Below are 26,336 nucleotides of genomic sequence, written 5' to 3'. Positions count from 1 at the left end.
AGTTAATGCCTACGGATACATGACATGCCTGCGCTAGCATGCATACGCGATACACACATGCAAATAGGGGCAGAAAAAAAAGAAAAAGATAAAGTAGAAAGGTTTGAGGCAATATCTGAAGAGTTTGTTACTGTTATTCAAGCACACTGTAGAGTCCTTTTGTAGGTTGATCTTGCTTTTTGTTGGGGCCCAGTACACTTCTTAAACCTCGTTCATTGTAGTAGACTTTTCTCTCTTGGGGTTCAGGTGTCTTCAGTGGGTTTCAGTTCCGTGAAAAAGAGATGGGAGCAGACAGGAGGGGGGCAGGTCTTTTCAATCCAGGAGCAGAGTTTTCTGCCAGTTCAAACACTGTCTCTACAATGTAAAACTCCAAGTTGGCCAGCAGGGTAGTCACATGACTGGTATAACCATTTCTGGCTGTGTACTGGGTGGTTCCAGGAATGGTCCTTTATCTACAAATACTGTGTTAATATGCAAAAATGTCTTTCCAACCAGGAGGCTTGGCAACCCCTTGCATCAGGCCTGGTCTTCCCAGCAACAATTTGAAATTTAAGGTCATGTGGCAAAATGAATATGCCTCATTCTTGGCAGGTGGGGGCCTGCATGACACTTTTGACAAGGTCGCACATGGCAGACTGGTCAGAAAATTAAAAGCCCATGGGATCCAAAATTGGTTCAGCGGCAGGAAATAAAAGGCAATGGTTGACAGATGTTTTTGCGACTGGAAGACTCAGTATTATGCAGAACGGAGTACTAGATCCCTTGCTTTTTGTGGTAAATATTGATGTAGACTTAAATGTAGGGAGCATGATTAAGTAGTTTACAGAGGATATAAAAATTGGTCGTGTGGTTGAGTGAGGAAGAAGGCTGCAGAAAGACATCAATGGACTGGTCATGTGGAAGTGGTAAACGGAGTTCAAATCAGAAGTGAGAGGTAATGCATTTGGGGAGGGCAAATGAGGCAAGGGAACGTCCAATAAAATGGTAGGATACGGAGAAGTATAAAGGAACAGAAGCATCTTAGAGTGCATGTCCACAGATCCCTAGAGGTAGCAGGGCAGGTGGATAAGGTGATTATGAAGGCATACGGGATTCTTCCTTTATTGGCCAAGGCATAAAGTACAAGAGCAGGAAAGTTATGCTAGAACTGCATAGAATGCTAGTTGAAGTGCAGCTAGAGTAACCGCATGCACTTCTGGGCACTATTACAGGAAGCATGTAATCACATTTTTAAAAAAAGGGGTATGGAAGAGATTTATGATGATGTTGTCAGGAATGGGGAATTTTAGCCATGAGGAAAGATTGGATGGGCTGGGGTTGTTTCTTTTTTTGGAAGAGGAGACTGAGGGGAGATTTAATTGAGGTGTATAAAATTATGAGGGGCCTAAACAGAGTGGATAAGGAGGATATATTTTCCTTCATAGAGAGATCAATAACTAGAGGGTATATAGATTTTAAGTAATTGGCAGAAACATTAGAGTAACTTTCACCCAGAGGGTGGTGGGGGTCCGGAACCCCAGGCTCAAAAGGGTGACAGATGCGAAAAACCCTCATCACATTTAAAAAACACGAAGTGCCATAACTACAGGGATATGGAGCATGAATCAACAGATTAGGCTGGTTAACTCTTCTCAGCCAGCATGAACACAATGAGCTGAATGGCCTCTTTCAGTGCCATAATATAAAAGGTCAATAACTGTTCAGGGGATATAGTTGGGGTACCTGCTGATACAAGGTGAGCATCTTCATGTACATTGATTATAGTGGAACAGTCACAAGATGGGTATTGTCAATCACTTATTAGGCTGCTTGTCCGATATTCAAATCATTGAAGGGCCACATTTACTTCCAGCTAAAACACTAGAAAAGACTGAAGCCATCACTCTGAACCTGTCACAAACTCCATACCCTTGCCAACAATTTCACCCTCCTCTCTGGCCTAATGTCTCGGACTAAACTGTACCATTTGCAACCTTAGCATCTTACTGACCTTGTACTGAACTTCCACTTCTGCAACACCGCCCAACTGTGCACCTGCCACTGAAACCCTCACCCATGCTTCCATCACCTGCAGACTCAACTATTCCAATGTTAACAGGCTGACCTCCCCACTCTACCCTCAAAAATTCAACTCATCCAAAACTCTGCATCATATATCCAACCCAGCACCAAGTCATGGTCACCCATCATTAACATACATCAGCATCCAATCTATCAATGCTTCAAATTTTAAAATTCTTCCATGGCCTCATTCCTCTCAAATCACTCACATCCTCCAACCCTACACAACACTCGCCCGTTTCCCCCACACAGTCCTGATTCTAGTCTCTTGTACTATCCCCTTTCACTCCACAGTTGGCAGCTGTGCTCCCTAAACCACTCACTCAATCTCTTCCTTAACCCCAAATCTTTGACTTTGCATCCTTTTTTGATTATGCCGCTCAAGAGCTACAGATGTTTTTCTATGTTAAACTACACATAACTGCATGCCTTTACTGTCATATAGAGCAAAGAACATTGGTTAGGTTAGTTGTAGTACTATATGCTGTACTGGGTACCTATGCTAGAAAAGGACATTAAAGGCGTTGTGTGTGTACAGTATAGATTCACTCATGATCTTACTGAAACACATGATGCTAAGGGGCTTGACAAAGTAGATGCTGAGAGGACGTTTCCCCTCTTGGGGGAAGTCTCAAACTGGGGGCACAGTTTTAGAATAATGGGTCATTTAGATGGAAATCAGGAGGGTCATGAATCTTTGAAATTCTCTACCCAGAGAGCTGTGGAGGCTGAGATGGACAGATTTTTTGAGCTACAGGGAAAGTCAAGGGTTTATGGGAAACAGGTAGGAAAGTGGAATTGAGGCCAAACAGATCAGCCACGATCTTCTTGAATGGCAGAGCTGGCTCGAGGGGCTCTATGGGCCATTCTTGCTCCCATTTCTCGAAGATGCTGCCAGGGATAGGAAATTATAGTTTTGAGGCAGGACTGGAGATACCAGTATTATTTCCACAGGAATACAAGAGGAAATTTAACAGCCATCTTAAAAATTAGGAATAGTTTTGATAGTGTGAACAAGAAGACCATTTCCTCCGACTGGAGAAGAGGGTCAATTTAAAATTAGAGCGAGGAAAAAGGTTAGGAGAAAATTCTCTTCATGAGAGTTGCTGGGACACAACACTTTGCCATGGACAGCACCTTTTAAAAGAAAGGTTTGTATTTTGAGGAAACGGCTATGGAGAGGACGACAGCAATGGGAATAGTTTTGGTTTCTCCAGCAAAGAGCTGGCACAGACGTGGGCTGAATGGACTCTGTTCCGGTACCATTTGGCAGACAGAGTGCTTTGTGGAATTTGCTGGGGGGGGGGGAAAAAAAAGAGGGAGAAAGAGAAAAAGGGAGGAAGAAAAAAACTGTTTACATGTGATTCTCAAAACAGATGAAGCAACGCCTCCTGGTAGCAGGATTCAGAGCACTGTTTAATTGCCTCAGTTCATTAAGATACTGGGAAACCTGGGAATTTTTTTTTTTAAAAACAGCCTATTGTCACTAAATTGAGCAAAGATGTCAGCATAAATCAGATCACAATAAAGAAATGAGCTCCGTTAACAACAGTATAATCGTGTAGAGCAGTCAGGGAACAATGAAAAATGAATTAGGCCTGAGGAAACTACTGAACTGGAACAAAAACAAGAGCTGGAAAATAATTCAGCCACAAAGGATTAAAAATAAATCAGACAGCTGGAAGCCTCCCGTGACCAGTTTTCTCAAGTTCCAAAATGGATCCGTCTCCCAGCAATGATGTCTCTTGGCTCAGGAATACAAAAAAATAAATAAAATGGTCCCACCCTCTGGTGCAGAAGCAAATGAAAATGTACCAAAAAGTAGTGTTCTAGAAGGCAGGAATTCAGTGACAGAGAGGGAAGGATATGTGGAAAGTACTCCTGCTCTCTGTAATACAGAAAATTAAGCTTCATATCACAAGGGAATGGGTCTGCTATAGAAGCTGCAATTCAGGCTCTCTCCCAACTGCTCAATCAGCGGGAGAGATTTTAGAAGCTTAAATCTAGAGAGAAGCCAGCCAAGAGAAAACTCATAATACTCACTAGTATATACACAAGGTAAATTTGGAATATTTCAAAGTAAGACGGAAAAGGACCAATGGACACAGAGACTTTAAAATTGCAACAGGTATATTTAAGGGAATGCACTTCACTACAAAGTCAGACTGATAACTGGAGACCTACCCACACTTTACAAATCTCAAAAATAATTTTAATTGAGAAGTTATCAAGTATCAGTTTTCTTCAGTTAGTTGCACTCTCACAGGAGTCAAAAAAGGTTGTGGGTTTAAGCCCCACTCTAGGCTTTAACACTCATATTAGGCCAACACTTCAGTGCAGTAAGGAGGGATCATCCATTGGATGAGGCATTTAAACTGAGGTTCCGTCTGCTTCTGCAGAATGCTCCAAGTTTTATGAAACTGGGCAGAGTTCTCCTGGTGCCCTGGCCAACATTCGTCTCTCAAACACCACTACTAGAAAACAAACAGTTTGATGATTAATTTCGCTTTATTGGAGTTTTCTGAACAGTGACTTCATTTCCAACTAATTGATTGTTCCAAAGCACTTCATGTACACAGAAATGGGATATGAGAAATGTGATACAGCACTGTACAAGTTCTTCCTTTTATTGAATGTCAATGTACTTGTTTCGTAGCAGCTTGGCCAACTTGCTAATCAATCCCATGGTTCAGAAAAGTGATCCTCAGCCAACATTTCTAGAACCTTCAATAAAGAATGCGGCATCCCATCTAAGGGATTGGACTCTCATTTGAACTGACATTCAGAGAAACACAAGAGCTATTAAAATCAATTATGCTATCCCGAGGCTTAGTTGCAGCATTAACTGAAAGAAGGTTATTCTGTACCACATCAAAAGACCCACAGAATATCAGTGAAGTTTCACACACAGTACTATACCAACAGTAGCAACAGAAATCATGTTTAACTAATCTATTAGAGCTTTTTCAAATGTAACTAACAGGGTAGACAAGGGAGAACGTCAGTGGATATAAACATATTTGGATTTTCAAAAGCACTCGCTAACATAAAATAGGTTGTTGCACAAGATCAGGGCTCATGGGATTCTGAGTAATACATTAGCATGGATTGAGGATTGGTTAACAGACAGAAAACAGTAAGAACAAACAGATCATTTTCAGGATGACACGGTGTAATTAGCAGGCGTCAGCCATTTACAATCTACATCAATGATGTAGGTGAGGAAACAGAGTGTAATATATCCAAGTTTGCTGATGATACAAAGCTAGGTGAGTAAATAAGCTGAGGATGACAGAGGCTGCAAAAGGGATCTAGACCAGTTAAGGTGAATGGCTAAGAAGCTGGAAGATGGAGTATAATGTGGGGGAAGTGTGAAATTATTCACTTTGGCAGGAAGAATGGAAAAGCAGAATATTTTGAAAAAGAGAGACTAGTTAATGTTGGGATTTGCACACATGTACATTTGTACATGCATCACAAAGTTAAACACAGATACAGCAAGCAATTAGTAAGGCAAAAGGCATATTGGCCTTTATTGTAAGAGGATTGGAGTACAAGATTAAAAGGAAGTTTTGCTGCAATTGTTTCGGGTGAGACCACACCTGGAGTACTGCGTGCAGTTTCAGTCTCCATAGCGAAGGAAGGATATTGTTACAACTGAGGCAGGAGGAGTGCACTGTTTATTCTAGTCTCACTTTTCCCATAGGTCACAACATATATTTAAATTTTCCCACTTACTGATAGTCAATTATCTACTCTACTTTTCACAGAATAAAACACAACCAGGTTTCTTAAACAAAATTTGCTTATAAAACAAGACTTGACCAATAATGAAGTAAAGCAAAAACACAGATTGAAATATTAAAGCCCCTTATTTATCGGAGCACCCCCCCCCCCCCAGTTAACTGGGAAAAATAAGAGATTGGTGTTTATAACACTGTTACAAGAAAAAACAGGCGGAATACTTGTTCTGGTTTGGCGCGCCAAATGCGTATAGACAGCAGTCACTGGGATCTTCCTAGAACAGTCCTTTCCAGGTGGTGTTGAGGATCAGTTTGGGTAGCCTTTCCAAGAAATGCAGCTACAGAGGCTTCAGATAGATCTTACAGCAGAACTACAGTAATAAGGGTTTCAGTTCCCACACATTCGATATGCAATACAGTTGGAAATAGCAAACTGACACACTGAATGCAGAATTTCTTTTCAAGCGAAAGCTCATGCTGGGTTATCTTCTGGTAGGCAAAAACCAACTATCTCTTGCAACAGTTCAAACAGAAACTAAAAACATTCCAGAAGTCAAGCCTCCTGACCTCTAAAATCTTGACCTGTCACTTTTGTAAACATCTCCCCAAGTCAAAAACCACCCCTGCTGGGTGATTATCCACAGACAGGTGCCTTCCAGTAAAACTGGTTTACAAGCCAAATCCAGGAACCTTCTGGTGACTGTTTTTTTAAAAAAAAAAGACAAAGTTGACCATCTCTTCAAGATTCCAGATGAATCAGTGTCCATAATTCAACTACAAGTCCTTAACACATATTTTGTAAAAGAAATAGAAGCAATCTGATAATATACTTTCCTTAGAGGGGTTCACTAGATTGATTCCTGGGATGAGAGTGTTGCCCCATGAGGAAGGATAGATAGAATAGGCCTATAGACTCTGGGTTTAGGTGATCTTATTTAAATACATAAAATTCAGAGAGGTTTTGACATGGTATATGCCGAGGCGCTGTTTCCCTTGGTTGCAGAGTTTAGAACTAGGGACAGTCTCAGGATAATTGGTCGACCCTTTTGGACTGAGACGAGAAATTTCTTCACTAAAGGTGGAGACGCTTTGGAATTCTCTACTATTTGGAGGGCTGTCGATACTCAGTTGAGTACACTCAAGTCTGAAAGAGATAGATTTTTGAATATGAAGGGAATAGAGGGATATGGGAATAAGGTGGGAAAGTGGAGTTGAAGTAGAAGTTCAGCCATGATCTTGAATAGCAGAGCTGGCCTAATTTCAGGGAACATGAAATTCCATCCTTACACAGAACTTACTGAAACAAATATTGGATATTGGAAACTGTAGCTCATTCAGGGTTAACTCAGTACAATTTACTCGGAGTCTCTAAGCCTCAGCAATGACTAGGTTGAGGAGGCACCTGTCCTTATTGGCTACATGCAGTTTCACTCAGTAATACTAAAACATTTGGGAAATGAAGCATGCGGGAGTGGGGTAGTGGTGAAGAGGGAAAGAAAGACAGATACTGGAGCTACAAACAGTGTATGTGAGACTGAGAGGTTGGTGAAATAACAATATTGTAATGGAGAACTGTTATATAAATCACAGAGGAGATGGGAATTAAAAAAAGGGATAAGCTGCAGGTGAATATTTTATCCATATATTTTGCCAACTTAGCTTGCATGCAGCACAACTTCTAATTTTAACTGTGCCCCTGCATGGACGCACACAGAGATAAACATCAACTGCTGCTGGAGGACCATCAATTTGGTGAAAGATGCTCTTTGGTCTGCCCGAAACTTGCTGGTCTTCCACTGCAAAGAGTTGTCCACGACAGAGTGTTGCAGACTGGCCCATTCCAAGGATCAGGACTACGTGCTGAGGGACGCACTAAAGCCTGGGGCAGCTGCCGCAAAGGCTCGATGGGGAAAGGCCACTGTGTAAGGTCCCCCCACCACAGTGAACGGAGGGGCTGGATCCACGGGAAACCCCTCGGGGCTGTATGCACCAAAATATGGGTTTGCTGTAAAATATACATGGCATACAAAATAGAATGGAAGGGCTGTGAGGCAACTCACTCCTGTATTGAAGAAAATTGAACTCCTTTGCGCTTTCTGGAATGTCAACTTGGTGCTGTTTTGAACTGTTATGTATTTTTTGTTTTTTTTGCACAGATTTTTATGAATAAATTATGAGAAAAAACACTGCTCTGATGTTCAAGTCAGACTAGTTTCTTGAGGACAATTACATGAACAGCAGAGGAAGGTTACCTTTAAACCACATGCAACAGATCACGGGTACAAATAACAGTTCTCTATTACAATCTTGTTATTTCACCAACATCTCAGTCTCACATACAAAGTGCCTGAACAAAGTCACTCCAAATCTGTGCAGCTGCAGTTCAGCCAATGTGCAGGGCAGCATTCTCAACCTATGGGTCAAGACCCATCATACCTCTCACTCCATCCACAAACAAGGCTAGCATGGAGGAGGGGGAAAGAGATACTGAACTGGGGGAGGGGAATATCCAGCTATGGGTATGTTACTGCCACCCCTTTATACAGAACTTTTAGAAGTGAAACCCAACCCAGGACTGCAATTTGTGTTTTGTCCCATTCAATATTAAACACCTAAAATGAAATAGCTCTGCATGAAGTGATACAATTTTTAAAAAAAAAAAACACCCCCACAAAACTCACTAGCTTTTTTCCTCCCCTTGATATAAAGGCTAGCTTGGGCCTGCAAATGAAACCCAGCCCGACCCAGCCCAGAGTCCTTTCGCTTTTTCCTGCGCCTGACCATCAGTTAACCTAGCTTTCGTTTTTCACTTTGTTGCTTATCTGCACAAGCTTTAAAAAACTGTAACTAAATAACCTTGAGTCCAAAAAGTATATTAACATTGGAGCCACATACCAGAGGTGGTGATGGAGTGTGTCCGACCCAGCCAGAGCCCGAACGCCGGACCCGGAAGAGCAATCCGACCCGAACCAGACACACAGTCGGTTCCTGTCGGGTAGCCATGCTCTACCTTGATAGGCCAATCGCACCTCAACCCCTCCCCATTTTCTAGCTTATACAATTACATACTATATAGGTTTACACTGACTCAAACCCTATTGTCCCATTTCACTAAGTGAACACATTTCATCAGATTAGCATGCAAGTGGGTCAAAATTCGAAGTGGCTTACACTGGAAACATGCTTTTACAATACTGCAATGCTATCGACTTCCAACAGGAATCTTCTGCAATCATCTCCTTACAGCTAGCATTACTGGTGACCTATATCCCTGTGGAGCTCCTAACCCTCCTGGCTAGTCCTGTAAACACTAAAAGCAGTGCATTAACATACTTACAGCAAGACATGAAAAGCATGATATCGGGTTAGTGTCTACAGGCATTGAGCTGAAGAGTGGGACTGACTGAATAGCTCAGTGGAGAGTCAGCATGGACTCGATGGGCTGAATGGCCTCCTGCTGTGGGGTAAATCTGACTCCAACACTTGCGCAATGACCAATCCCACTTCCAGAAAGCAGAAATGATCATACTGGCTGCAGTGAAGACTGGATTTCCATTTGTCCCATCAATCCAAATGACAGAATGGGATTCCCAGGACTCTGCTTATGTACAGTGCCCAGGAGAGCATTGATTCCCAGTCACAAATTCTGCAATTTACATTGCTCAAATTCCAACACTGATGAACACATTTCTAACAGTAAAGTTGGGCATAACCAAAAGATGGGAGCAGTGGGGTGCAAAAACTAAGGAAAAATTCACACATCTTGCCCTCAAACACTCCCTAGATAGTACAGTGTCAATGAAATTACAAATTCTATGCTGCATTTTCCGAAAGCAGGGATCTTGGCCCATTCCTGCCAAACACAAAGCCAGGCCAATTTATCTCGTCGGGGCTAACAAAACAAAACAGCACCAAGCAGCAAGGGAGAAATAGCAACACCCATCACTGCATCAATGTCACTCAGCAAAGGCCACAGATTGTATTAAGATTGTCACTGCAATGGAACATTTTGTTGTTTTTATACCAGCAGATCCCAAAAGGGTTGTGAGTAATTCATATTGCCCTTGGCAAAACGGAACAACACACCATTGTGATCCAACTCAGGCATTATGGACAGAGAAACTCCTGTGTGTAGGGAAGAAGCATTGACTAGCTGACAGTACAGGGAAAGGGAGGGCTGCATTAATATTTGAAATTGGGTTGTCTGTGTAAACATAACAGAAGTTTCCACCCCCCCCCCCCCCCCCATACTTTAGTTCAATTTCCAATGAATCCAGTTGATATTGCACACCATAGGACACCTTTTAATTGAGTTGGGTTCTGGTAGTCAGGTTTATATCATGGGATGCAATCTAACAACGAAAACTGCGCAGTTTTCACAAACTTCGCCAGTTTCCCTGGGGCCTTCAGTGTGGTCAGAGTAAGGTCAGTACTGGGTGAAAGTGTGTGTTTCTGGCCTATAAAAGGCAGCTCAGTGCATTACGTCTTAAAAATGGTGCAGCCACTTGCTTTGCCATGGTCTGCATTTAAAAAAAAAAATCAGGGTATCCAGTAGAGCTAATCATTCTGCAGCAAACATTCGCTTGGATGCCTCTATCAAGTGCTTTACCTAGTAGACACCCTGCCCAGTGATTCAATACATACCACAATTGCATAGTGCTAAATCTGCCATTTGCAGGCTCATCAAAAAAGACCTGATTGGACAGTTGTCAGGTACACAAGGTAATCAAAACAACCGGTGAAAAATTGAACCAATTCAAATAGAAACCCTTCCATTAATGAGACAGCAATATTTACAGATGTGAAGCATGGACTCCTCTTCACTGCAAAATGGGCAGTCAGCTGAAACACTCATGAAAACACAGGTATTTTGTTTGAGGTGACTGTTTTCTACCCGAGGTACCTTCTGATTTCAGGACAATGACCCGGATACAAGTCTTTTATTGGATGGATTAGATAAGTTAGTCAGTCAGTCAAGCATTGGGCTCAGGGTCAGAAGATCTTTGACAAAAGTCCTAGCTCAGCTTTTCTAAAGCAGATTTTAAAAACCTTAGGAAGTAGGAGCGGAAAAAAAAAAGATACTCAAAAGTTTGCTATCTTATTGCAGTGTATGACTGTTCAGCAATAAAAACAATGTAGTATCCAAAGGGTATTGCTACAAAGTAAAATCCCACAGGATGAGACTAAAAGGGAGGAATTAGAGACCATGCAACTCAAGGTCAAGCCAAGTTTAGATTTTACTCATAAAAGCCAGTTGCTCATCAAGATCCACTCCCTGCAACCTAAAGTTGATACCTTATTAGTACACCATCTGGTATGATAGCACTGCCCAGGAGTCAAGCAGAGACCCTGCTTTATGAATTCAGCTTACTGAGCGATGACTAGCTCTCGTGAGCTCCTAGACCTCAGATAGGAGAATCGATGTTCATCAAGCTGTAGTTCAGGCTATTAAGAACGAACGAGTCGATTAGAAGTAACCAATTAGCAATGGCAAGATACGCACTGTTTCTACAGAACTTTTACCTAACACTCCCTGCTTCGGGGCAACAGTGCAGCACTTCAACTCTACTACCTGGATTAACAAGTATGCTTTAACTGACACACGGGGGGAAATTACAATGTTCCACAGAACTGCCCAAGATCACCTCCACATGGCCTGCAACGAAAAGACAAAAACTGGTGAGTAGGAACTTCCTTTGCAATTACAACCCTGCATACCCACTTTGATCCAAGATCAAAAGGTGATTAAATGGCTGTTACATATGTTTGACACAGCTTCCTAAAATACCTATCCATAGATGGTTAAGCCATGAACAAAGATAGTCAGTCTGTCTAGACTCCAACTAACTCAATTGACCATCCACAGAAAAAACAAAACAAGCCTACAATTATTACACTAACATATGAAGTCTCCTGTCTCAGCTGGTTTCAGAGTGTTTCCTGGGAATTTGCACATTCGGCTACAGAACAAATTAAAAATCAGCAGCCTCCTCTGATATTAAAAGCAGATAGGACAAGGTTCAAAACATGACAAAACTCACTCATGATTGCAAGCTTTCCCAGAGTTTCAGAAGTATCTGTTGACATATGAAAATCAGAGGACACAAACTTTATTGTAACATAAAAGTGAGCCTCCTGCCTGGGAGAAAATATCAAGATGGAAGCAAGTTAGAACTTGCACAGTATCCAGGACGATGGAGTCACGTATGATAGTTAAAATTAAAAACAAGCCGGGCTACACTGTTACTTCATATCTCACCCATTATCATGAACCAATTCACAGTTCAACTTTCCCTGGCTAATAGAATTTGTCACAGTGAGCTCACCACACAACAGACTATATGTAAACTAGGCACAAATCCATATTATTTTGTCCATGAAAACACTTGCACCCTCCCATTTGGGGGAACCCCACTGGTCTCTTCAGCTAGAAGGCTGAGTACACTAATGTTTTGAGACTGAAATCTCAATTTCTCTAGCACCAGTTGGCAAGGATTGCTATTGTCACAAAAACAAATCCAGCCTCCATGAATCTCAACTTGAACTTCAACATTTGAAAGTTTGACAAGAATTAACCAGGTTATAAAAGGGGTATTGCTATTAAGCTACAGATTGCCTCTTGGACATGTCTCACAACAGGGGCTTTTAAACACATTCCAGTTATCCCACACCAAGGATTGAGGCTTCAATTTTAATCCAGATTAAACAAACAGACACACACTAGCGCTACAGGGTTGAGACTGTGTAGAGCACATTCACTGGCCAGAGTTTAATATTTCATTTATAAACACCAAGTTTAGATTGGTGTTTAGTGCTCGTGTACAGAGAGACTAACAAGAAAAGAGTTAGGTCTTTACATGAAGTCCCCAAGAAAGAGGGGATAGTCTTAAGGCAAATTAAACAAACAGTCACTACTTGGGTCTGTGAGGTAGGGTGCATCAAGAACGGTGCTATAAATTAATGTAATATTTATTGTTAACCCATTTTATTCACCATTACAACTGAATTCTTCCAGGCCTTCATAGCCAAAGGTGCACCAAGAGAAGCCACTCCACCTAAATGGATCGCTTGCTGCGTGTCCATCATATTTCATAGGCGAAAGGATGTTAACCAACCATACTGAATTCTTCCAGTTCGTTCCGATTTAAACTGGTTATGTAGAGTTAACACATGAACCAAAGCCATATAAAAATGGAGCAATTCAGCAACAGTCCGCACAAACCCTGTAGGTTTACTTTGCACAATCCTTACCTCCATTATTTTTGATAGCAGCGATTCCGTGACAGAAGTCCTCAAAGGCAATGACCCCAAGACCAGCAGGATCCAGGTACTTGGTCAACTCCTTCACCTGAAGGCACAAAAAAAGGAGGTCCACTGTAACATTGGGACATCAAGCAGCAACAGTCCACAAAAGATGCTCAGCCCTGTCCCCACAACTAAAATAGTTAGCTTGCAACTGTACAGCACAAACTTGTTAACTTGCACAGTCTTAAGATATCATACACTACAATGTGGATCCATTGAAGAATCATAGAAACTTGGAGCACAGAAAAGAGCACTGAAGGAGGCCATTCAGCCCATCATTCCTGTGTTAGCACTTTGAAACAGTACTCATGCTTAATCCCACACCCCAAGTTTATGGTACAAGTGCCTTACATGCCCAGATCACCATTACTTAAAAAAAAAGCCATGAGCACAAGCTCTGCTAGGACACTCCCAAGATAAATTCCAAACCAGCTGGCTACATTGTTACTTCACATCTCATCCATTTAATGGACCAATTCACAGTTCAACTTTCCCTGGCTAATAGAATTTGTCACAGTGAGCTCACCACAAAACAAACTACATGTTAACTAGGCAAAAATCCCTATTATTTTGTCCATGAAAACACTTGCACCCTCCCATGGGGGAACCCCACTATTGTTCTCAACCTTTTAGCTGAAGAGGACAAGGAAAGAGTGTGTCCTACTGGACAATAGACAATGCATCATGAAGACAAGTCAGACAGGCATTTCAAATACTTTTTAATTTCCAAAATAAACATTATTCATAAAAGTCTGTAACAAATACATTACAAAGCAGTTCAAAAAAGTACCCAGTCAACAATACAAAGTGCAAAGGAGATCAGTTTCCTTCAATACAGGAGTGAGTTGCCTCACAACCCTTCCATTTCATTTTACATGCCATGTACATTTTGCAGCAAACCCATATTTGCAGGATACAGCCCAAAGGGTTTTCCATGGATCCAGCCCCTCAGTTGATCTTGGTGAGGGGGGGAAAGGGGGAAAGAAGAGAACCTTACACAGTGGTCTTTCCCCATTGAGCCTTTGCCGCAGCTGCCCCAATCTTTCTTGCGTCCCTCAGCATGTAGTCCTAGACCTTGGAATGTGCCAATCTGCAACACTCGGTCATGGACAACTCTTTGCAGTGGAAGACCAGCAAGTTTCGGGCAGGCCAAAGAGCATTTTTCACCAAATTGATGGTCCTCCAGCAGCAGTTGATGTTTGTCTCGGTGTGCGTCCCTGGGAACAGCCCGTACAGCACCGACTCCTGTGTTAGAGCTGCTTGGGATGAACCTCGCCAAAAACCACTGCATCTCTTTCCACATCTGCTTTGCAAAGACATATTCCAGAAGGAGGTGGGAAACCGTCTCTTCCCCGCCACAGCCACCTCGAGGGCATTGTGCGGAGGGGGTGAGACTCCAGGCGTGCAGGAAAGATCTGACAGGGAGGGCTCTTCTCACCACCAGCCAAGCTACATCTTGGTGCTTGTTTGAAAGTTCTGGCGATGAGGCATTCCGCCAAATGACTTTGGCAATCTGCTCAGGGAGCCATTCAACAGGATCCACCATCTCCTTTTCCTGTACGGCCTTGAGGACATTCCGTGCAGACCGCTGCCTGATGGATTGGTGGTCAAAGGTGTTTTCCCACAGAAACTTTTCCATGAAGGATAGGTGGTACGGCACGGTCCAACTGGATGGAGTGTTCTGCGGCAATGTGACCAGGCTCATCTTTCGCAACACTGGGGACAGATAGAACCTCAGCACATAGTGAAACTTGGAGTTTGTGTACTGGGGATCTACGCACAGCTTGACGTGGCCGCACACAAAAGTAGTCATCAGGACAAGGGTGACGTTGGGTACATTTTTCCCGCCCTTAACCAGAGGTTTGAACATCGTGTCCCTCCGGACCCGGTCCATTTTGGATCCCCAGATGAAGCAAAAAAATGGCTCAGGTGACCGCCACGGCGCAGGAGTGGGGTATGGGCCAGACCTGTGCCACGTACAGCAACAACGTGAGCACCTCGTACCGGATGACCAGGTTCTTACCCATAATGGAGAGAGATCACTGCTCCCACATGCTCAGTTTATGGTGTACCCTGGCTACACACTCCCTCCAGGTTGTGGTGCACGCCCTGGCCCTTCCGAACCATATCCCCAGCACCTTCAGGTAATCTGACCTGATGGTGAAGGGGACAAAGGATCGGTCAGCCCAGTTTGCATTTCAAATACTAATTCCGATCATACTTTGCCTGTTGAGTATAGCCAAAGCCATTACCCTTAGGAGAACACCAACAACTCTGAGCAGCTACAAAAAGTGATGTGCCTCCCCATCTAGCAAGGCATTCCAACAATACTTAGGCAATAAAACAGGAAAGGCCATATCCCTTATACATCTATATTAAAGCTGCAATATCTGTATAGAGTGCATCACACGGATAGATGAAAGCTACAAGCTGCATAAAAACAGCATCTATTCTGCATCGAAATAAGAACTTCAATCTACAATGGAAAATGCACATCAAAAACCCTAGAAAAGCACCAAGCCAATGTGGACAGCAACAAAAGGGTCAGAACAGATTCCTAATTTTGAGTGTAAGGGGAATGTTTGAGGCCTTGAATTCTGAACTGAATATTTGCATAAATTTTAGATTAACACACCTAAACCTGAAATACAAAGAAGAACAAAGATAATTACAGCACAGGAACAGGCCCTTCAGCCCTCCAAGCCTGCGCCGATCCAGATCCTCTCTCTAAACATGTCGCCTATTTTCTAAGGTTCTGTATCTCTTTTCTTCCTGCCCATTCATGTATCTGTCTAGATACATCTTAAAAGACGCCATCGTGCCCGCATCTACCACCTCCGCTGGCAACGCGTTCCAGGCACCCACCACCCTCTGCGTAAAGAACTTTCCACGCATATCCCCCCTAAACTTTTCTCCTTTCACTTTGAACTCGTGTCCTCTAGTAATTGAATCCCCCACTCTGGGAAAAAGCTTCTTGCTATCCACCCTGTCTATACCTCTCATGATTTTGTACACCTCAATCAGGTCCCCCCTCAACCTCCGTCTTTCTAATGAAAATAATCCTAATCTGCTCAACCTCTCTTCATAGCTAGCGCCCTCCATACCAGGCAACATCCTGGTGAACCTCCTCTGCACCCTCTCCAAAGCATCCACATCCTTTTGGTAATGTGGCGACCAGAACTGTACGCAGTATTCCAAATGTGGCCGAACCAAAGTCCTATACAACTGTAACATGACCTGCCAACTCTTGTACTCAATACCCCGTCCGATGAAGGAAAGCATGCCGTATGCCTTCTTGACCACTCTATTTACCTGCGTTGCCACCTTCAGGGAACAGTGGACCTGCACACCCAAATCTCTCTGTACATCAATTTTCCCCAGGACTTTTCCATTTACTGTATAGTTCACTCTTGAATTGGATCTTCCAAAATGCATCACCTCGCATTTGCCCTGATTGAACTCCATCTGCCATTTCTCTGCCCAACTCTCCAATCTATCTATATTCTGCTGTATTCTCTGACAGTCCCCTTCACTATCTGCTACTCCACCAATCTTAGTGTCATCTGCAAACTTGCTAATCAGTCCACCTATACTTTCCTCCAAATCATTAATGTATATCACAAACAACAGTGGTCCCAGCACGGATCCCTGTGGAACACCACTGGTCACACGTCTCCATTTTGAGAAACTCCCTTCCACTGCGACTCTCTGTCTCCTGTTGCCCAGCCAGTTCTTTATCCATCTAGCTAGTACACCTTGGACCCCATGCGCCTTCACTTTCTCCATCAGCCTGCCATGGGGAACCTTATCAAACGCCTTACTGAAGTCCATGTATATGACATCGACAGCCCTTCCCTCATCAATCAACTTTGTCACTTCCTCAAAGAATTCTATTAAGTTGGTAAGACATGACCTTCCCTGCACAAAACCATGTTGCCTATCACTGATAAGCCCATTTTCTTCCAGATGGGAATAGATCCTATCCCTCAGTATCTTCTCCAGCAGCTTCCCTACCACTGACGTCAGGCTCACCGGTCTATAATTACCTGGATTATCCCTGCTACCCTTCTTAAACAAGGGGACAACATTAGCAATTCTCCAGTCCTCCGGGACCTCACCCGTGTTTAAGGATGCTGCAAAGATATCTGTTAAGGCCCCAGCTATTTCCTCTCTCGCTTCCCTCGGTAACCTGGGATAGATCCCATCCGGACCTGGGGACTTGTCCACCTTAATGCCCTTTAGAATACCCAACACTTCCTCCCTCCTTATGCCGACTTGACCTAGTGTAATCAAACATCTGTTCCTAACCTCAACATCCGTCATGTCCCTCTCCTCGGTGAATACCGATGCAAAGTACTCGTTTAGAATCTCACCCATTTTCTCTGAGTCCAAGCATAACATTCCTCCTTTGTCCTTTAGTGGGCCAATCCTTTCTCTAGTTACCCTCTTTCTCCTTATATATGAATAAAAGGCTTTGGGATTTTCTTTAACCCTGTTTGCTAAAGATATTTCATGACCCCTTTTAGCCCTCTTAATTCCTCGTTTCAGATTGGTCCTACATTCCCGATATTCTTTCAAAGCTTCGTCTTTCATCAACCGCCTAGACCTTATGTATGCTTCCTTTTTCCTCTTAGCTAGTCTCACAATTTCACCTGTCATCCATGGTTCCCTAATCTTGCCATTTCTATCCTTCATTTTCACAGGAACATGTCTCTCCTGCACGCTAATCAACCTCTCTTTAAAAGCCTCCCACATATCACATGTGGATTTACCTTCAAACAGCTGCTCCCAATCTACATTCCCCAGCTCCTGCCGAATTTTGGTATAGTTGGCCTTCCCCCAATTTAGCACTCTTCCTTTAGGACCACTCTCGTCTTTGTCCATGAGTATTCTAAAGCTTACGGAATTGTGATCACTATTCCCAAAGTAGTCCCCTACTGAAACTTCAACCACCTGGCCGGGCTCATTCCCCAACACCAGGTCCAGTATGGCCCCTTCCCGAGTTGGACTATTTACATACTGCTCCATCTAGACCTCTAACACTAAGTGAATCCCAGTCAAATGTAATGAGGCACTCCTGACTCATGCAATGCGTTTGGTGTAAAATCTATGACCGGCAACAGAGCCTACATTCAATATTGATGACTGACACTATGAAACTGGGTGAGGATCAGCTGTGTATCCAAGCAACAAGTAAACATCCTTTGGAGAATGGCAATGGTGCCATCAATAGCTCACATTAATACAGCAATCCATTACACCCACTGGCTGGTGTGATGGCCAACTACCATCTAACACCCCAACTCTGCCTGCACCACCCACCCCACAACCTTCCTCTCCAAAGCATAACCCAGAACCTCAATCTATCTTCCATTCTTGGTCATAGCACTAGGCAGCCTGTTGGTATATTCTTGATCTTCACCCAAACCAGGAGACTGTGCAACACACTAAACAAGAGGTAGTCAGACACTTGTTCAGAGGAAGGAAACGTCGTCACCTGGGCCATACTTGCACCTCCTAGCACTTGCTTACCCATCTTCCTCCAGCAATGGGGGGTGCCTGATGCAGGTTATTAAAAGAGAAAGCAGATTTGCGAAAAAGAATACCCAGAGACATACCTGCACTGAATTTTTTTGAAAAGTCAGAGGAGGCAGGGGAACAAAGGCTTACACCTCAAACAACTCAAGCACTTAGATCTTCTGGAGCTGGAAAAATAGAACAGATTTCTGCGATCCATCTTTACCACATTGATGCATGACAAGACTAAACTATTCATTCTATGTATCAGAACTGGAAGGACAGTGAACAGGTTCGCAAAGTATTTAAACAAATTATGAAATTAGGAAAGCAAACAGTAAATGGAACCCAAATGAGAAACGCAAAAGTATTAGATATGCCAAGAAAACATGGGCTACCCAGTCATAAAGAAGGCAGAGAGATATAACGTACACAACTTCTAACTACATCATGTTTCAACTGAAAAATCTGTGTAAACAGAAAGTGGAGAAATGAAAAAAGGAATGGCAGTGCCACAGAGCACCAACAACTATAAATCAACTACAATTTTTCCATGCGAGGGAAAGTTCCTGTAATCGTTACCAGAATCTTCTGCTAAAGTGATGGAATGCTGGGAATATGCTATGACAAACCAATGTCCCAATGAACAGTGTAATAAGTAAAAGACCCAAATTCTTACATCACTTCAAACAATCTCTGCTCCTGTATCCTCATGATGACCCATGGTGTACCCCAGGACACCATCATTCCCCCACCCCTGGTGGCATTATGTGGAAGAATGAGGTTATCTTTCACTTGTGCTGATGACATCTAGCTCCACTTCACCACTGACCCCCACAGCCAGCTGAAAATGGGGACAGTAGCTTTCAGACATCAAGGCTAGAATTTTACATTGGGCGGGAGGCCCGCCCATTGGCCGAAAAGTCTGTGGGGAACCGGCCTCCGCCGGGCCCGAGGAGCCAGGCTGGGATTTTTCACTCGCCAGACCTTCCACCTCCTTGATGCAGGAAGTCCCACCTAAAGGAACTGCCATCCACTCAGCAGGCCAGCAGCTCCTAGTCCCAGCAGCATCACCGGGAGTGGTGGCCACTGCTGGAACTACACACAGCCATCAGAGGCAACGGGAAGGAGGCTGTGGAACTCAGCTACGTTTTTAGTGCCTCGCCAGGGACAATCAGACGGGCCCTGCTGAGACAAGGAGTTTTGGGTGGGCACATCGGATGAAAGACAAGGAGTGAGGGGTATAGTGCGGAGGCTTCGCCACATCACACGCATGCAGACCGCACCCCCCCCCCCCCCCCCCCACCCATAAGGGTGAATTATTACATTGAGGTCAATAAACTACCCAGTCAACTCCAGGAAGGGAGGGAATTAACCAGATACTTGATACCTGCTCATTACTCTGTTTTCCATGTTTTTCCATCTGCATGGATTTAATCCAGTTTTATTACTTGCTGCATTAAGCACTCAGTGGAAACTCTGACTCAGAGCAAGGACAACTCCCAAATCATCAAATGCTGGTCTGTCAGATCTCAAATGAGCCTATGGTAGAGCCTCGTTAATCCCAAGGCCCAGCTATGGGTAAAAGAAACCACAAATTTTCTATACTTACGATGCACATGTATATTCCAAATATTATGTTTACCTATTTACTCAAGTTAAAGTCTTTACAAAAATAAAAGATGGAAATGAGGTTTGTACCGGGGCCTCAAATTGGTGTTCCCAATGGTTCAGCTAAAGGAAGACTCAGACTAGAGGTCACGAGCATTCCAATAGCACAGATGCAGTGGACATGAAGTAGTGAAGACGAGGCAGAGCTGGGTGTTATTGCAAGAAAACTGTACCCACCTCAATGGATATGGTTGCCAAGGGGCAGCACATAGACATGGAAGACAGGGTCAATGAGAATGGAGTCGAGGGAAGAGGAGGCATGTCTAGTCAGCAAGGTGATCTTGTAGAGTGCATGGAGTGTAAGAAATGCTGGGACAGCTTAGGAAGCAAAAGGAGGTGGGGGGGGGGGCGTTGGGAGGAGCGAGGTGGACATATTAAAGAAATAATCTCATTTTTGAAGAAGTTAATGAGCTCCTTGCATATACCGTGCAGAGGTGGCGAAGGGACAAGCAAGAGTGGAGAGGACGACTGGTTGTACTGAAGAGAGTCTGGTTATCTTCTTCCCTCCAGGATGATCCAAGTGTAGTGGTCACTTGTGGCAGAGGAGAGGGGACCTAGTAAAAACTCAAATGTAACCAAGCTAGATATAGCTATTAATTACTAAACTAGTTGTACTCCAGGTCAAGTCTGTGCTCAATGAAAATGGGGTCTATATTGGGGGAAAAAAGATAGATTTCTGGAGATGAGAGCGAGTGAATGGTTGGGCAAATTGATAACTACAGGGAGCTGTTACGTCAGATGAAGGGCCAAAGGTTCAGCAATTTCAAAAGGGCAGTTGCAAGTAAATGGAGAAAAAAAAAAAGTTTCTCTCCCTCTGGCACACATGGGCAATTGAAGGAGGTTCAGGGATACACTGGCTAGATCTTTACAATTAATCAAGACGTGGGAACAAGAGGGGACATAGGAGATGGAGGCAATGACTGTGGTTGGTGAAAGTTCTACGAATGGACAGGTTTAGAAAAGCCAGGAGAATGGTGAATTGCAGGGTGGGGCAGGGAATCCAAGGTGAAGACTGAAATCAGAGGACAAAAGAAGTCCATTCATTTACAGCATAGCAGGCAGCCATTCAGCCCATCAAGTCAATGCCAGCTCTCTGCAGAGCAATCAAGTCAGTCCCACACCCCCGCTCGATCCCTGTAGCCCTGCAAGTTTATTTCCTTCAAGCCGCCATCCAACTTCCTTGTGAAATCATTGATTGTCTCCACTTCCACCACCCTTGTGGGCAGCAACTTTCAGGTCATTACCACTAGCTGCGTAAAAAAGTTCTTCCCCTACATCCCTTGTTCAAAACCTTCAATGTGTGTCCCCAAAGCCTGTCCACCATCTACAATTGCATGTTACCAAAGATGAGGGGGTTACAGTTATCAAGATAGACTAGAGAAGCAGAGGCTTATTCAGTGGAACTGAGAAGGTCCAGGGATGACCAGATTTTTGCAGCCTTGAAGATTATGCAGGGTTATGACAGGATAGGGCAGCACAGTGGTTAGCACCGCAGCCTCACAGCTCCAGCAACCCGGGTTCGGTTCTGGGTACTGCCTGTGCAGAGTTTGCAAGTTCTCCCTGTGACTGCGTGGGTTTCTGCCGGGTGCTCCGGTTTCCTCCCACAGCCAAAGACTTGCAGGTTGATAGGTAAATTGGCCATTGTAAATTGCCCCTCGTGTAGGTAGGTGGTAGGAGAATGGTGGGGATGTGGTAGAGAATATGGGGTTAGTGTAGGGTTAGTATAAATGGGTGGCTGTTGGTCAGCACAGACTCGGTGGGCTGAAGGGCCTGTTTCAGTGCTGTATCTCTCTATGACTATGGCACAAGTCAGGAGTGCGATGGAATATTCTCCACTTGCCTTAATGGGTGCAGCTTCTACAACACTCAAGAAGCTCGACACCATCCAGGACAAAGCAGCCCACTTGACTGGCACCCCATCAAACAAACAAACAAAAAACAAACATTCAGTCCCTTCACCAAAGTACAGTGGCAGCAGTGTGCACCATCTACAAGTTGCACTGCAGCAACTTACCTAGGCTCCTTCAACAGCATCTTCCAAACTAGTGACCTCTACCATCCAGAGGAACAAGGGCAACAGCTACATGGGAACACCACCTGCAAGTTCTCCTCTAAGCCACACATCATCCTGACTTGGAAGTATAATCACCGTTCCTTCACTGTCACTGGGTTAAAATCCTGGAACTCCTTTTCTAACAGCACTGTGGGTGCACCTACATCCTAAGCACTGCAGCAATTCAAGGCTGCAGCTCACCACCACCTTCTCCAAGGCAATTAGGGATGGGCAACAAATGCTGCCCTGGCCAGTGCACCCACATCCCAAATGAATAAAATGTCCTTGCACCAACTGTTAATGGGAACAGTTTTTCCTTGTCTAACTTATTTAAGTCTATCATCTTGTATACCTTTATTAAATCTCCCCTCAATCTCATTTGCTCCAAGGAGATCAACCCCCAGTTTTTCCAATCTAACCTTGTAGCTAAAATCATCAATCCCCAGAACCATTCTGGAAAATTTCCTCCACACCCTTAAGAACACTCAAATCCCTCCCGAAATGTGGTGACTAGAAGTGGATGTAATAAGGTGGTTGGGCCGAACCATAGCGTTATAAAAGGTTCAGCACAAGTTCCCTGCTTTTGTACTCAATGCCTCTATTTCTGAAGCCCAAGATCCTGTATACTTTAATAACCACTCTCTCAATATATCCTGCCACCTTCAAAGATCGATGCACATGAACCCCAGGTCCCTCTGTTCCTTTACACTTTAGAACTGTGCCATTAAGTCTATATTGGCTCACCCGATCCCTTCTGCCAAAGTGCATCACCTCACGCTTGTCTGCCCAGACAAGTGGCAGATGTAATTGAATACATTCTGCTAGCTTATCAAATGTCTATTGCAGAGAGATTGAACAGCAAAAGAATTAGGAGGACAGCAAGTACTTTTAAAAAAAAAAATTAAACTTCAAAAGTTCTTCAAAGTTTCTAGAAATCAAAGGGTTAATGTAAACCACGTAGGTACCTCCTAAAAGCCAGTCTACTCGATAGAATAAAGGCTCTGATTGTTATTACAGTCAGGTTAACACTAATTATTATGTAACACCAACATAACACCAAACCCAGGCACAGTAAAGTTCTGCTTATACAGTTGAGCACAAACATCCCTCTGGAACGCAGTAACTAACAAAGCAGCTAACCGCCACCCCATAAACAACTCAGCTGCAATTTCTGGGATGCAGACAGGAATGTGCCAAGCAAGAAAAGCAATTGAACGCTGCCTGCTCATGTGATTAATTGCCCAAAATGTGGAATCTCTAGCTGCAAATTACACTTTACAGCCACAGTTTCAGAGCAACATCACCATTTAACCCAATTTGCAGGTTACTTTCATGATTAAAAATAGAAGCTGCAGCACAGATTCTACATATCAACAAATTCTGCCTCGCATGGCTGTGTCACAGCCTCAGAGTAAACGACTTCACACCAGAGTGTTTCAGGGAAATAAATGTTCTATTTGAATGGGGACCCTTTAAACATGAATCAAAAGTTAGTTTTACAAAATGAATTGCTCAAACTTCCTTCCGCTCCCACTATAGCTTATTCCCATAACTTGGTGCAGAATTGCTTTAATTAAAAAGGAATTAATTCAGTGGGGGATTTAATTACCCTATAATTTACACTCACTGAAGGATGGGACTTTGTGAAGAGGTAGTTCAACTTATAAACATCTTATTCTTTGGCCTCCTGGTCTCGGGAGACAATGGGTAAGCGCCTGGAGGTGGTCAGTGGTTTGTGAAGCAGCGCCTGGAGTGGCTGTAAAGGCCAATTCTAGAGTGACAGACTCTTCCACAGGTGCTGCAGATAAAATTGGTTGCCGGGGCTGATACACAGTTGACTCTCTCCTTGCGCGTCTATCTTTTTTCCTGCCAACTGCCAAGTCTCTTCGACTCGCCACACTTTAGCCCCGCCTTTACGGCTGCCCGCCAGCTCTGGCGATCGCTGGCAACTGACTCCCATGACTTGTGATCAATGTCACAGGACTTCATGTTGCGTTTGCATTCGTCTTTAAAGCGGAGACGTGGACGGCCGGTGGGTCTGATACCAGTGGCGAGCTCGCTGTACAATGTGTCCTTAGGGATCCTGCCATCTTCCATGCGGCTCACATGGCCAAGCCATCTCAAGTGCCGCTGACTCAGTAGTGTGTATAAGCTGGGGATGTTGGCTGCCTCGAGAACTTCTGTGTTGGAGATACGGTCCTGCCACCTGATGCCAAGGATTCTCCGGAAGCAGCGAAGATGGAATGAATTGAGACGTCGCTCTTGGCTGACATACGTTGTCCAGGCCTCGTTGCTGTAGGGCAAGGTATGGAGGACACAGGCTTGATACATTTGGACTTTTGTGTTCCGTGTCAATGCACCATTTTCCCACACCCTCTTGGCCAGTCTGGACATAGCAGTGGAAGCCTTTCCCATGTGCTTGTTGATTCTGCATCGAGAGACAGGTTACTGGTGATAGTTGAGCCTAGGTAGGTGAACTCGTGAACCACTTCCAGAGCGTGGTCGCCGATATTGATGGATGGAGCATTTCTGACGTCCTGTCCCATGATGTTCGTTTTCTTGAGGCCGATGGTTAGGCCAAATTCATTGCAGGCAGACGCAAACCTGTCGATGAGACTCTGCAGACACTCTTCAGTGTGAGATGTTAAAGCAGCATTGTCAGCAAAGAGGAGTTCCCTGATGAGGACCTTCCGTACTTTGGTCTTCGCTCTAAGACGGGCAAGGTTGAACAACCTGCCACCTGATCTTGTGTGGAGGAAAATTCCTTCTTCTGAAGACTTAAACGCATGTGAGAGCAGCAGGGAGAAGATCCCAAACAGTGTGGGTGCGAGAACACAGCCCTGTTTCACGCCACTCAGGATAGGAAAGGGGTCTGATGAGGCGCCGGTATGCTGAATTGTGCCTTTCATATAGTCATGGAATGAGGTGATGATACTTAGTAGCTTTGGTGGACATCCGATCTTTTCTAGTAGTCTGCTGCCGAGGTCAAAGGCTTTGGTGAGATCGATGAAAGCAACGTAGAGGGGCATCTGTTGTTCGCGGCATAGGATTGCTTAAAGCATAATACAGCAGGGATCAGGTAAAAGGCCAGTCCCAATGCAGTGCTTAATCAAGCCCAGGATGGAAAAATTGGAGATGTAAGGGAATACTTGAGAGCCAAATGATTGTACAAATATATTTGTACAAGGTTAACTGACCTGATTTCACAAAACTTGATTAATTCCCACAAGTGTCCCAATGCAGAGTCATTAACCATGGTGGGTGAGAAAACAGAAATGGAATGCAAAGGATAAACAGGTAAGCAAATTAGGGATACTAAACACAAGAAATAGGAATAGGCAAACCAAAAAGGTCACATTTATTCCTGCCTTGTTTTTCTGTACGTTAACCAATTCTCAATCCATGCTAAAATAAAGCTAAAATGACTAACAATGTTAAAAAGACAAGTCTAAAGGCATTATATCTTAATGTGCAGAGCATTCGCAATAAGGTAGATGAATTAACAGCACAAATAGATATAAACGGTTTGATTTAGTAGCAATTACGGAGACATGGCTGCAAGGTGACCAAAGATGGGAACTGAACATCCAGGGGTATTCAGTATTTCAGAAGGACAGGCAGTGTTGTTAGTAAAAGGAAGAAAATCAATGCAATAGCGAGGAAGGATATAGGCTCAGAAAATCATGATGTGGAATCTGTCTGGGTGGAGCTAGGAAACACCAAGGGGCAGAAAACGTTGATGGGGGTTGTCTATAGGCCCCCCCAAACAGTAGTGGAGAGGTAAGGGATGGCATTAAACAGGAAATTAGAGACAGATGCAATAAGGGTACAATGGTCATCATGGGTGACCTTAATCTACATATAGATTGGTCAAACCAAATTAGCAATAATACTGTGGAGGAGGATTTCCTGGAGTGTGCAAATGACGGTTTTTTGGACCAATACCTTGAGGAACCAACTAGAGATCAGACTATCCTAGACTGGGT

At 43.8% G+C, this 26,336-nt stretch overlaps 1 protein-coding gene across 3 annotated transcripts in view; it reads right to left on the bottom strand.

The window, feature by feature from the left end:
• Positions 1 to 26,336, bottom strand: part of rab11fip3 (RAB11 family interacting protein 3 (class II)) — a 116,159-nt gene that overhangs the window by 64,384 nt on the left and 25,439 nt on the right. For all 3 annotated transcript variants that reach the window (XM_068056712.1, XM_068056710.1, XM_068056711.1), the window contains exon 2: positions 13,056 to 13,152. In XM_068056712.1, coding sequence (XP_067912813.1) covers positions 13,056 to 13,152 — 97 coding nt within the window. The remainder of the gene's footprint in view (positions 1 to 13,055; positions 13,153 to 26,336) is intronic.

This window comes from Heterodontus francisci, chromosome 24, assembly GCF_036365525.1.
Source record: "Heterodontus francisci isolate sHetFra1 chromosome 24, sHetFra1.hap1, whole genome shotgun sequence".
Classification (NCBI taxonomy): Eukaryota; Metazoa; Chordata; class Chondrichthyes; order Heterodontiformes; family Heterodontidae; genus Heterodontus; species Heterodontus francisci.
The sequence above is the reverse complement of the archived record's forward strand: the minus strand, read 5'-3'. Positions and strand labels throughout refer to the sequence as shown.